Source organism: Siphateles boraxobius, unplaced genomic scaffold (assembly GCF_051911475.1).
Source record: "Siphateles boraxobius isolate OS27281-9 unplaced genomic scaffold, OSU_SipBor_1 137, whole genome shotgun sequence".
Taxonomy (NCBI): domain Eukaryota; kingdom Metazoa; phylum Chordata; class Actinopteri; order Cypriniformes; family Leuciscidae; genus Siphateles; species Siphateles boraxobius.
In genome coordinates this window covers 1,532,601-1,547,500 of record NW_027508741.1, presented here as the reverse complement: position 1 = coordinate 1,547,500, position 14,900 = coordinate 1,532,601, and the positions used below count along the sequence as shown (strand labels likewise).

General features: G+C 38.5%; 1 protein-coding gene across 1 annotated transcript in view; it reads right to left on the bottom strand.

Annotated features, from left to right (window-relative positions):
- The window catches only part of csmd3a (CUB and Sushi multiple domains 3a), a 307,148-nt gene that overhangs the window by 273,346 nt on the left and 18,902 nt on the right, over window positions 1-14,900 (bottom strand). The window contains exons 10-13 of the mRNA XM_077229908.1: window positions 12,386-12,524; window positions 8,377-8,564; window positions 7,098-7,286; window positions 506-622 (exon numbers count right to left, since the gene is read on the bottom strand). Of these exons, the coding sequence (XP_077086023.1) occupies window positions 506-622; window positions 7,098-7,286; window positions 8,377-8,564; window positions 12,386-12,524 (633 nt within the window). The remainder of the gene's footprint in view (window positions 1-505; window positions 623-7,097; window positions 7,287-8,376; window positions 8,565-12,385; window positions 12,525-14,900) is intronic.

The window sequence follows — 14,900 nt, the reverse complement described above, 5'->3', positions numbered from 1 at the left end:
ATTAATCTGCAAAAAGTGTTTTCAACACTGATATGAAATGTTTCTTGAGCATCAAATCATCATATTATAGTGATTTCTGAAGGATCATGTGACACTGAAGACTGGAGTAATGATGCTGAAAATTCAGCTTTGATCACAGGAATAAATTACACTATATATTCACATAGAGAACAGCTGTTTTACATTATAATAATATTTCACAATTTTTACTGTATTTTTGATCAAATAAATGCAGCCTTGGTGAGCAGAAGAAACTTCTTTAAAAAAACAAAAAAATATTACCAGTGGAAAATCTACTATCAGAAGTTTATCTAGGATATCTAAAGTTTTTTTCATGTAGAGACACAATATATTTACACACACACACACACACACACACACACACACACACACACACACACACACACACACACACACACACACACACACACACACACACACACACACACACACACACACACACACACACACACACACACACACACACACACTCCCAGGAACGCACCTTTGCCATGGCTGACCTCCAGAGTCCAGGTGCAGTTCAATGAGTTGGGATAGAGTTCGGGAAAGCCGGGAGAGAGGATGATTCCCTCGGGACCGCGAACATCACCTCCACACAGAGCTGTGGGAAGACGTGAAGAACCTTCATAAAACATCCGAAACTTTAGAGGAAGCACAACCGCAGCTGTTCCCGCATCACTTCCAGCGCTCGGGTTTCTTCAGTTCCGCTCAGGGAATTCACTAACCTTCACCGGAAGTACAAATACCACTGAAAGGTTAATGAGAGTAACGAGAAATCCCTCTACTTTCCACCTGCCGTTGTCTCCAGGAAAGGTCAAAATATCTTTACTGTGTCCATGAAAGTTTTCCTAAGAAATTGAGTGACTGCTACAAAACTCTCCGCCACGAGTGTTATGGATGACTGCATGGACATTGCTATCTAGTTCAACTCTTCTGACTTCAATGCAAGTCTGTGCATCACTTTTTTTACACAAGCAATGCCCTATTTTATTTTTTCAGATATCTCCTTTCAGAGCTGTTTGTGAATGTAAAAGATCAAAGTGCACGACAAATAAAGTTATTGTCTCCTAAAAGAAAGAAGTGATTCTGAACTGCTGAAACGAGTCGTCAGTAATTCCAGTCTCACTTCCTGTTACAATCCTGTTATAATGTAACTCATTTGCATAATGCCAGGCTCTGGTCTTGATTGGCTGAACAGCGTCTCTTAGCTCCGCCCTCAAACACTGTAGTGTATCTGAGACTGGAAGAGTTTGATTCGTGTTGTTCGTGTCGAGAAGACGCTGTTTTCTGCTAAAAAAGCAAATCCACTTTCAGATTGATACGGTAAAACCCACGCCATCGTTACTGATCGTAATACTGTGAATCAAGAACTGAGAATCAGATATGATAATGAGTGTTTGGTTTCTGACCAATCTCAGCAGACTGAGCCGTCTGACCAATCAGAGCAGAGCAGCTCTCAGAGAGGCGGGGCTTAGAGAGACTGAATCTTCGAACGAACTGTTTCAGAGTCTTCGAGAAATGAGGTGATGCTGCGATGTATATTATGAGAAAATTAAAGTGTTTTTTGACTTGGATGCATGTAAACCTGTTGTAGGAGACTCCAAAACAACATTATGAATCTTTAAAATAGCATAATAGGGGAACTTTAAGTTTAAAACTTGCACCAGCACAAACCCACTTTTGGTGTTAATAAACTACTGTCAGGATTTACTAAAGACACGCAGGGAGAAATTAGCGCTGAAAAGGCATGGACAGGGTTATTTTTGCAGCTATAAATGCATTGCATTTGCATTTGTAGGAGTTTCGCTTTCAGATGCAAAATGTATGTGAGGAGAGATTTTAAGTGAATAATGCGAGTTGATTCACTAAGGTTTGTTCTCTTCAATTTACTGGTATTTGCACCATTATTTACAGCCCAAAAAAGCATGTCTTAAACCAGACGCTAATTGTTAGATTGTGTTGGTCATTATGGAAATGATCCAGTTGGGCAACAACATAAAAGTCGTGGGTTTGAATCGCAGGGAATGCATGAACCCATAACATACAACATATACTTAGGATAAAAGCATCTATAAAGGATGCATAAATAATGAATTTGTGTGAATCAGCTATGAAACCATTATAAAAATCCGAATTAAAAGCTATCATGTGTATGTTTGCAATTTTAGCTAAGAATGGTTTCATCACGTCACAATTTAGCAATATGCACAGAAATCTGTCTGAATACAACAACTTATGTAAGAATGGTTTTAAAAATGATTTCCAAAAATGTATTCTGGTTTGGCTCTTTTTGTAAACTGGCTCATCAAATTTCACATAAATGTATATAAAATTTGAGTGCAGATAAAAGAATAAATTATTTTGATTTTAAAAAAATGGGAACGCATGAACCCATTTAAGAAAAATTGTCTGCCAAATGCATAAATGATGCATAAATAATGAAAAATTAAAAAGTACTTAATGTTCTTCACATTCTATTCTTTTAAATATTTTAGATTTGTGTCCAAATAAAAGAGTGATTTTGGACACATTTTAAAAAATTAACAAAACCATCTGCTATATGTTGTGCAAACACAAAGAATGTTGAAGCGAAATTGCAGATGAACAAAAATTTGCATGCATTGGATAGACTCTTGATGATGTATATGTGCAATCAGGGAATCTGAAGCTCATGGCTCATTTCTAATTGTGTTTCTTCTGAACACAATCTGTCAATTGAAGAGCGACTCAAAGTGTCTCAAGAAAGCGAAAGCTGCAATAGGCTGGTGGCATTATCTCGGCAGGGCTTAAGCTATTGATTGGGGCAAATATAGATCTTGAGTAATGGTCAAACCAAAGAAATAACATTTCAGTCTAATGCTAAGACTCGACTGTGAAAACTAGTAACAGCAAGAGACGAAACATGATATGGAACAGAAAATCATTTTAAAACTGAGCTCACATTCACATTTTAAGTGCTTGCATTCTAATTCGCATACTCTTACACTGTGTCCTAACCAGACACGATGCAATTACAGAGACAAGCAATTTGTGTCCACACCAGACACGCCACAAAATCAATCACAAACCACAGCCAATCAGAAGAGAGTGTGAGCGGAGTCTCTCTGCAAGCGCACTGCATTCGCAAACAAATCAATCACAAACCACAGCCAATCAGAAGAGTGTGTGGGCGGAGTCTCTCTGCAAGCGCACTGCATTCGCAAACAAATCAATCACAAACCACAGCAAATCAGAAGAGTGTGTGGGCGGAGTCTCTCTGCAAGCGCACTGCATTCACAACAAAATCAATTAAAAACCACAGCCAATCAGAAGAGCGTGTGGGCGGTGTCTCTCTGCAAGCGCACTGCAATCGCAACAAAATCAATTAAAAACCACAGCCAATCAGAAGAGCGTGTGGGCGGAGTCTCTCTGCAAGCGCACTGCATTCGCAACAAAATCAATATAAAATCACAGCCAATCAGAAGAGAGTGTGGGCGGCGTCTCTCTGAAAGCGCACTGCACTCACAACCAAATCAATTAAAAACCACAGCCAATCAGAAGAGCGTGTGGGCGGAGTCTCTCTGCAAGCGCACTGCATTCGCAACAAAATCAATTAAAAACCACAGCCAATCAGAAGAGTGTGCGGGCGGAGTCTCTCTGTAAGCGCACTGCACTCATAAGTTAACCAAATCAATATAAAATCACAGCCAATCAGAAGAGAGTGTGGGCGGAGTCTCTCTGTAAGCGCACTGCACTCATAAGTTAACCAAATCAATATAAAATCACAGCCAATCAGAAGAGTGTGCGGGCGGAGTCTCTCTGTAAGCGCACTGCACTCATAAGTTAACCAAATCAATATAAAATCACAGCCAATCAGAAGAGAGTGTGGGCGGAGTCTCTCTGCAAACAAAATGCAGGAATTCAAACCACACGCAACCATAGACAAAAAAAAGCTTTTCTTTTTAAAAAAAAACAGGGGAAAAACATTCAAGCCATCCGCTACAAACAGTCACTCTTACACAAAAGACGAAAGCCTAGCATGAGATGATTTAATCACATGAATAAATGTGATGAAAAAATATGAAAACGTTGGTGTTCAATTTTAATTTTACGTCATACTTTCCACAGGCTTATTTCGATCACTAAAAATGCACATCGGTACTTCCTCCTCCTCAATTATAATTTTTGTCAAACAGCGCCCCCTAGAGTCACTGTAGAGTACTTGTATTTAACGTTACTGTCGTAAACACCACTCACGCAGAGCGTCTCTGCACTCACGGCCTCTGCACTTCATAATAATAAAGTAGCTTACCGCGTTAGGCTTACCTGAGCCTAAATGCCAGATGACACCAATAAAGTGTATCATGTACGTCGCATTATTTCGCAGGGCTCTCAAGTTTTGAAGACGGCCAAGAGTGACATCCAGCCGACAGATACATGTTTGTCATTGGTTGTTGCATTAAATCTTACCCAGATACAATAGTGCTATTTTCTGATTGGCTATTGTGTAGCTCGACGAACAACACCAGAGGAGAGGCGCTTGATTCCTGCCGGTTCCACAGTGAGAGCGGCGCGGCCAGAGTTTTGGCATATTAAATATATTACAAATAGTTTTTCAGCGTGAGAAATACAATGTGTGGCGGGAGAGCGTGACAAAAGACCGAAATGAGTGACTGTCACGCTCAATGCGTGACACTTGAGAGCCCTGATTTCGTAACAATGTCCGTTAAGATGTTGTTAGACATGATTATTGCAATTTATCATAATAGTTTGCAAATTGCGCTCATTTACACTATTTACAACGTGTAGGCTTATTTATGTCCTGATAATTGTGTGAGATATTGACAACTGTTCTCATGATAATCGCAGGAATCAACTTTAACAGTGAAAGCCTGAGCGAGTGGGACTCTTGTCCGGTTCCTTGTGCTGTCAGATTCTCGTTACCTTTTTCTAGACTCTTCCGACCGCGCGCGCTTCGTTTTTTTTCCGCCATTCTGAAAACGCAGTTCTGATGTTTACTCGTGTCTGACTCCTCGCTCGGTCAGTCTGCCATTTCCTCTTTCTCTGTTCCTCCGACAATGCTTTTCTAGCTTTCTGCTTCTTATATGCCAGCTTTGCCATGGGACGATAGTTGTTCTTATAGCTAGCCGTATCCTGGATAGGGGCGTGTACGCGTGCAGTGCCGTAAAGCAATTCGTTACCTCGCGAGACCTGATATCACACGATACTTCCTAACACTGAGGCGGCCCAAAGTTGCAAGGGTGGTTTTGCGGCTCACAGGCACCGGGGAGTGCGAGACGACCACCGTTCAACATGAAATCAGTAATATAAACATTACAATGACTCCAAAGCTGTTCGGTTAAGGTAAAAAAGTTACTTAGTTCTGCTTTAACATAAAATCATCCATCGTGCTTGAGTTTGATCTCGTTTTTAGGGCTAAATGGTCACTAAAGACTTTGTTGCAATGCATAAGGGAAAATCCTTAACAGCAGCCTCAAAAGTTTCTTAAGTGGCCCCGAGGTTTATTCTTGCAACGCGTGTTTCACTAAAGTAACCCATAACCTTATAACTTAGCGTTTTCTTAACTTAAGGGTTTTCATGCAACTCCAGAATTCAAGGAATGAAGGCATATTTCCTCAGCGACTTCACCTTTAATGATAATGAAGATCAGCGTCACTCCCCGTGAGACGATGAAAGAGTCGAGCGCCTCGGGCTCAACATCTGCCTAAATCTCTTTCTTCCCTCTGGCACTGTGAAGAACCCACAATATTTCCTCCATTTTCAGTTCATTCAGAATGACATGGATTCATTAAAATGTAATATTAGTGCTCTTTTGGAAATAAGAACATTTTACCAGAAGGTTAACGTCAACAGAATGGACGGTAACACTTTATTTCGATAAATTATAAGAGTATTAGAATATCAGTTTTATGCTGAAAGTGAACTAGATGTCGTGAGTCCTGAGCGCTACTCAACAGTCTGGCAGCAAACTAAACATTTTCAAGGAGTTCTTCTGGTTTATAATTAACATTTTAGCTGATCATTTTGTCTAATTGAATAGACGGAGACGCTTGTCGGTTCTCAGAGTGCCAAAGCTGCTCATGGAAAAGACAAAACTTTGAGAACTTATTCACAGACTTTTTAAGAACAGAACATTCTGTAACACTCCAGCCTGTATATATAATGTATATGGATGGGAACGTAATGTAATCATTCTTTTGACACCATAGACAATAATAGGTGCTACATGCATAAACTAAACAAAAACAATATCATTTTTTGTCAACATTTTATTTTATTGGATTTTATTTATTGCATTGCATTGATAATTTTATTTAGACATATTATTTTTTTTGTTAACAATCCTTGTTTAATCTAGTAGCAATTTTAAATTAATTAAAAAAATAATAATTGTATTTTGCATTAAGTTTCAGAAAAAAACACCCAAGTTAAACTTACCTGAATTATTTTATTTTATTTTATATAAAAGGTAAATGTACAGTTTCGGAAAAAAACAATGCAAACTTACTAAAATTATTTTATTTTATTGGAATGCATTACATTGCACTGATAATTATGTTAAAATTATTTTATTTTGTAATAATCCTTGTTTACTACAATAACATTGAATTGAATTTTAATACTTAATTTTAAAGTGCTATAAGGTCAACATACAGTTTCAAAAAAATTCTGTAAACAATTTATACTTTCATGAAATGATTTTTATTTTATTACATTTTATTTAATTTTTTATCTTATTTTATTGCATTGATAATTGTATTTATTATTATTTTATACATGCATAAACTAAACTAAAACAATATAATTTTTTGCCAACATACATTCTACTCTCCTGAATGAAACTTTAACAACATATTGTCATACGAACAACGAGTTTCAACAGAAATGGTTTTAATTTAGAACTGACGGTATTTCCTGCTGTGAGAGAAAATGTTTTTGATGAGATTTGCAGTCTGAATTAAATGTGATGAGAATTATTATACAGGCTCATAAAATCCATCTTTAATTAAAACGCTACAATAGTTGAATGTTGAATGAAAGAAGTGTTAACTGGTCTGATGGAGAGGCCAGCTCACCGTCACATGTGGGCAGAGGGTGGCTCCACCAGTGGTTCTTCTCACACACTAACTGGTCCTCGTGGCTCAGTCTGTATCCGGGCTCACAGCCAAACCACACCAGCGAGCCGATGGCCAAGTCCTGCCCGTAACGGATCCCGTTTACCGGAACACCGGGATCCAGACAGGAATGAGTGTCCAGAGTGACGCCTGAAGCACAGAGAATGCAAACCAGAGATTATTTGACATCATTTAATAGTTAAAGTGATATTTTTATTATAGTTAAAGTCAATATTTTATATTATTTAAAATGTATTATTATTTTATTTAATTGTGCACTAAAGGTAAATTTACAGTTACAGGAAAAAAACATGCAAACTTACTAAAATTATTTTTTTTGAATGCATTACATTGCACTGACAATTTTGTTTAATTTTTTTTTTTTTATAATCCTTGTTTACTCTGGCAGTACTATAAAATTAAGTATAAAAATTCAATTAAATGTTATTGTTAATTAAGGTAAACATACAGTTTCAAAAAAGTAATGTAAACGATGTAAACTTACCTGAAATTAAATTAATTTTATTTTATTGCATTGATAATTGTATTTATTATTATTTTATTTGTTAATAATCCTTGTTTACTCCAGTAGCAATATAAAATTAAGTAAAGAAAAATAATTGTATTGTGCATTAAAGGTAAAAAAAAACTAATGTAAACTTTATTTTATTTTATTTTTGCAATGCATTGCATTGACAACTGTATTTATCATTACTTTATTTGTTAATAATCCTTGTTTACTCCAGTAGCAATATAAAATGAAGTAAAGAAAAATAATTGTATTGTGGATTAAAGATAAACGTACAATTTCAGGGGGAAAAACCAATGTAAACTTACCTGAAATTATTTTATTTTATTTTATTTTTGCAATGCATTGCATTGACGACTGCATTTATCATTACTTTATTTGTTAATAATACTCGTTTACTCGGGTAGCAATATGAAAATAAGTAAAAACTGTTTTATTTATTTTTATTTTATCATTTATTTTACAGCATTTATGGTTGTAAGCAGCAATGCTGCAAACGTCTGGAAATATGAAAGCACAGTTTGTCAAATCAATAAAGTACACTAAATCGCAAAAAAAAAAGGGGGGAGGAAAGAAATGGTGAGAGTGAGACAGAATACTACAAAGAGAAATCCTCAAGCTGTTTGCTTGTGTGCAGAAACAGATACGATTCAGGATGAAATATCATTTCTCAGGCAAAAGGCACAGGGTTTATAAAGACGGCCGACTCACTTTCATAAAAGAGCTTAAAGCCACTGTTAGAGCGACTGTTATCGGTGGTGAAGAGAAGATACAGGAAGTTTCCGCTGCTGAACAGGAACTGAGGGACTTGGGTGCCATTTAGAGAGGCGATAAGGGGCGAGAGGAGATTAGGCCCATCGTGAACCTCCAGAAAGTCATAATTGAGTTCTGTCTGGAACCTGCCGGAAATAAAACAGATCAAAGAAAGGAGATTAAAAAAAATGACATGGTGAAATGTGTTTCTATCCAGACACACATACAGCTCATTACCCATGGCTGACCAACTGTTGCTCATTGACCGCCTCTGTTAATGAGAAGCCAGTGTTCACACTGTTTACTGAGGGGATCAAACCGCTGTGTGATGTGTGAATGCACAAAGATCTGCTGCTGTGAGCTTGCTTTTAATGGAAGAGATGAGCTAATAATGAAAATGCAGTTTATGCATCCAAACCGGTATTCTTTCTTTCAGCAAAATAACATTCTTTACAATAAAAACAAAATGAATCAATAAAAGAGAAAATTTCATGCAAGTTATTCTTCTGAAGATAGTCTTATGAAATCACGTTATCATTGCCTGACAAATAGAGCAAAAAATAGATGATGGAAAGAAGGATAAACAGATAGAAGGATGGATGATGGATGAATGGATGGATGATGGATAGACGGATTGATGAATGATGGATAGACGGATGGATGATGGATAGACAGATGGATGGATGGGAGATGGATAGACGGATGGATGATGGATAGACAGATGGATGGATGGGAGATGGATAGACGGATGGATGATGGATAGACAGATGGATGGATGGATGGATGAATGATGAATGGATGATGGATGGATGAATGATGAATGGATGATGGATGGATGATGGATGGATGAATGATGGATCGATGATGGATGGATGATGGATCGATGATGGATGGATAGACGGATGGATTGATGGATGATGGATAGACAGATGGATGGATGGATGGATGATGGTAAGACGGATGGATTGATGGATGATGGATAAACGGATGGATTGATGGATGAATGGATGATGGATGGATGATGGATGGATGGATGATGGATGGATGATGAATGGATGATGGATGGATGATGGATGGATGGATGATGGATCGATGATGGATGGATAGACGGATGGATTGATGGATGGATGGATGATGGATCGATGATGGATGGATAGACGGATGGATTGATGGATGATGGATAGACAGATGGATGGATGGGAGATGGATAGACGGATGGATGATGGATAGACAGATGGATGGATGGATGGATGATGGATGGATGAATGATGAATGGATGATGGATGGATGAATGATGAATGGATGATGGATGGATGATGGATGGATGAATGATGGATGGATGATGGATCGTTGATGGATGGATAGACGGATGGATTGATGGATGATGGATAGACAGATGGATGGATGGATGGATGATGGTAAGACGGATGGATTGATGGATGATGGATAAACGGATGGATTGATGGATGAATGGATGGACGGATGATGGATGGATGGATGGATGGATGGATGGATGATGGATGATTGATTGATGTATTGATGGATGGATGATGGATAGATATAAGGATGGATGGATGGTGGATAGATATAAGGATGGATGGAAGATGGATAGATAGAAGGATGGATGGATGATGGATGGCCGGATAGACAGATGTATATATATATATATATATATATATATATATATATATATATATATATATATATATATATATATATATATATATACTCTATACATCTCACACAAAGCGATCATATGATTTCAGAAGATTTAAATTCAAACAAGGCACGTGTACTTTTATGATATCTTTATTTTTTTTATTTTTTTTCATCCACATTCCAAGTATTTTGATAGAAAAGAGCAGCCAGCACATTTATCATAAGATCTCCTTTCATATTTTACAGAAGAAAGAAAGTCCTGCAGGATTTATTTTAGTGAAAAGTAAAAAAAAAAAGAAAAGCCGGATGAAACACAATCCAGTGTTTTGTGCTCCATCTCGAGGCGTTCGCTCCTGGGAGTCAGTCGTATCAAACTCCAGATCTGAGGCTATTTCAATGCGCTACTCAAGGGAAGCATTGCAGTGCTAATGAAATAGAGTCAACCATTCGTAACCAGATATAGATTAATTCCATTTCCCTTTCACAGCTGCCTATGGATCAAGCCCGTCGATGTAACACTGTGCCATCATTTATTCAGACGCTAATGTTGAGCCGCTCTCGGTCGGAGCGCCATGACAAACACTATCCGGAAACATGTGAACTTTCCCCCATTCAGCTGAGGCTTACGATTCAATTACCTTTGACATTACACTTTATTAACTAGAGTCTTACAGCAGACCGAGACTTTATAAAAACTCACACCCAAACGACGCGGATAAAGATATATGAATATGTTGCTTCTGTAAGCGTGATATGTGCTGGGACGATTTGTCGCTGCAGAGAGCTGATGCCTCAGTGTGTTTCTATTGGATTGATGGAGAGAAGGATGGATGGATGAATGATGGAGGGATGGATGATGTAGGGATGATGGAGGGATGGATGATGTAGGGATGATGGAGGGATGGATGATGTAGGGATGATGGGTGGATGGACAATGAATGGATGATGGACTGATGGATGGATGATGGTTGGACTGATGGATGGACTGATGGATGGATGATGGATGGACTGATGGATGATGGATGAATGGATGGACTGATTGATGGATGGGTGGATGGATGATGGATGGATGGGTGGATGGGTGGATGGATGATGGATGATGGATGGACTGATGGATGAAGGATGGATGGATGGATGATGGACAGATGGATGATGGATGGATTGATGGATGGACTGATGGATGATGGATGGATGGATGGATGATCGGTGGATTATGGATGGATGATGGACAGATGGATGATGGATGGACTGATGGATGGATAGGTGGATGGATCGATTGATGGATGGGTGGATGGATGGATGATGGGTGGATGGATGGGTGGGTGGATGGATGATGGGTGGATGGATGGATGGATGGATGGACTGATGGATGATGGATGGATGGATGATCTGATGGACTGATGGATGGATGAATGATGGATGGATGATGGACAGATGGATGATGGATGGATGGACGATGGTTGGATTGATGGATGGACTGATAGATGGATGGATGGATGGATGATGGGTGGATAGATGGATGGATGATGATGGATGATGGACAGATGGATGATGGATGGACTGATGGATGGGTGGGTGGAGGGATGGATGGATGGATGGACTGACGATTGATGGATTAATGGATGGATGGGTGGATGATGGGTTGATGGATGGATGATGGACAGATGGATGATGGATGGATCATGGATGGATGGACGAGGGATGGATTGATGGATGGACTGATGGATGGATGGATGGATGATGGGTGGATGGATGGATGGATGATGAATGGATGATGGACAGATGGATGATGGATGGACTGATGGATGGATGGGTGGATGGATCGATGGATGGATGGGTGGGTGGATGGATGGATGGATGGATAGATGGATGGGTGATGGATGGATGGACTGATGGATGGATGGATGATGGGTGGATGGATGGATTGGTGGACTGATGGATGGATGATGGATGGATGATGGACAGATGGATGATGGATGGATGGACGATGGATGGATGGATGATGATGGATGATGGACAGATGGATGATGGATGGACTGATGAATGGGTAGGTGGAGGGATGGATGGATGGATGGATGGATGGTTGGATGGATGATGGATTGATGGATGGATGGACTGATGGACGGATGGATGGATGACGGATGGATGATGGACAGATGAATTGATGGATGAACTCACACCCATAGGACATGGATAAAGATATATGAATATGTTGCTTCTGCTTTTTTCTAAGCGTGATATGTGATTTGTGCTGGAGGATAAAGCTGATGCCTCAGTGTGTGTGTATTCTCAGAGCGATCCTCCAGACCTGTCAAAGCTGATCTTGATGGAGCGTCCCGCCTCGGCCTCGATGACCCACTCGCAGCTCAGGGAATCTTTGTAGTATCCGGGCCACCCCGGGGACAGAACCAGTCCCACCGGAGCCGTGAAATGGCCTCCACACGGAGCTGCCGAAACATTTAAATATACACCAGCAGAATAATTATTAGGACACTTCAATTCGGCAGAGAAACCTCCTCTACTCTGCAAAAACAAACATTTTGGGCTTTTTTTTCAGTAAAATGTCTAAATATTCATATAATGCTATTCAAAAGATCATTATTTTGATTATTGGGTGTAACAGAACATATTCTTTACTGTTAAAAAATCACATAGTGTTCATTATTGCAGCACCTCTTTTCCCAGTCTGTCTGAAACGCGCTGATATCTACAAAGCGAAGAGTGCTCTGATTGGCCGGCTGACCCAGTGCGCTGTGATTGGCCGAATACCTTGAGCGAGTGTCTGAATTGTAACGCCCCTCTTTAGGCTTCTAAAGCATTTGTAAACACACAAACACACATCAGCAATAATGTACAGTATGTGAAAAATAATGTTTTTTGAACATTAAAGCATGTTAAACTATTCTATTACAGCCAATAAAAAATAATGAACTTTTAAATAAGCATCACATGATCCCTTTAAATATTGTGAAGAAAATTGGCAGATATTTTCTTGTTTTAAGCATAAACTAACTTCATCTTGATTATATATATATTTTTTTTTTTAGAAAACAAGACTTGTACTTATCAAGTATATTCTTAAAGGGGTCATATGCTGCTATTCATTATTTTGATTAGCAGGTGTAATAGGATATATTAATGTACTTTATTGTTAAAAAAACACACTATTTTTAACATTATTGCAGCACCTCGATTCCCAGTCTGTCTGAAATGCAGTGATTACGACAAAGCCCCGCCTTCTGAAAAGCCAAGAGTGCTCTGATTTGCCAGCTGACTCAGTGTGTTGTGATTGGCCGAACACCTCAAGTGTGTGTCTGAACTGTAATGCTTCTAAAGCATTTGTAAACACACAAATAGAGGAGCTGCAATAATGTACACTATGTGAAAAATAATGTATTTTGAATATTAGCATATTAAAAAAATAATTAACTTATAAATTAGCATCATGACCCCTTGAAAAATTGTGAAGAAAATTAGCAGATCTTTTTTTCTTGTTGTTTCTTGTTTTTTTTAGAAAACAAAACTTAAACTTTATACTTATCAAGAAAATCTATCTTGATTTAAGAATTTTTAGATATTTGTTACAGTACAGCATCTTTGAGTTAGCTTTATGGTTCTTCGGAGATTAAAAGTTATTGTTTTAAAGGAGCTGTAAGCAAATTTGTAAGACGCACAAAACGCCTCTAACTACCTGACAGATATCACTGAAATAAGAGTCTGGAGAAATCACTCCAGTCTCTGGAAAAAGCAAGGGAAAAGAACAGGCGGACGACCCACGCTTTTCTTTGCCAATCAGAAACACCCAGTAAACACAGAACGTTCCCAGCTGGTTATTTTCTTTTAGGAACCAAATAAGAAAATACTCTGTGGGCTCTTTTTTAAAACCTAAAGAGAACGATTTGAAACGTCTAAAAAAATTGTAAGCTGGCCACTTTCTGCATGTTTGCAGATTTGGTTGTGCAAATTAGGTTTTAATACTTGAAGAAAGCTGTCATCTGTTAGCATAGATACAGCTAACTGCTAGCATCCCCATTCATCTCTACAACAGTTGCACATGGTAATTAGCAAAAACATGACACTTTATAGGGCCAGTTTTGCAGAAAGGTCGTGTGGTTTGAGTGACTAAAAAGGCAAGAAGTTTGCAAAACAGCTGCATAGCACCTTTAATCAATAAGCTACGGATGTCAATGTTTGACTATATGTCAAAATGCCCAACATCTGCACACATATTCATAAAACCCTTGTATTTTTCTGCTAACTCATCCCTTGAAGCAGTGCCTATGTCTTACAGTGATTTTACCATGGTAAAGAGGGGGAAACAGCTAAAACCAGCCTAAGTTTTTACAGACTGGACCACTTTGGGAGTCCATCTTAAATCAGACACATCCAGCTTAAACCAATTAAGACCAGCCCTCTGTTTAACTTAGTTAAACCTAATCAGACATGATTCAATCCAGCAACAAGCAATTTTTCTGTCAACAGAAGACACGACACGACTACCAAATGTGGCAAAAACAATCACAAATCACAGCCAATCAGAAGAGAGAGTGGGCGGAGTCTCTGCAAGCTCACTGCACTCATAACCAAATAAATAAAAAATCACAGCCAATCAGAAGTGTGTGTGGGCGGAGTCTCTCTGCAAGCACACTGCACTCAATCAAGCAGATATTCATATAAATATATAAATATTACATAAACAATACACATATAAATGTTACATCATTTTGATATTATTAAAAATGTATACTGGGTGACTGAAACAAACTTTGTCAAAGAATACACATTTGTTCACAGTTTGAACAGTTTTCTTTTATTTTCAAGAT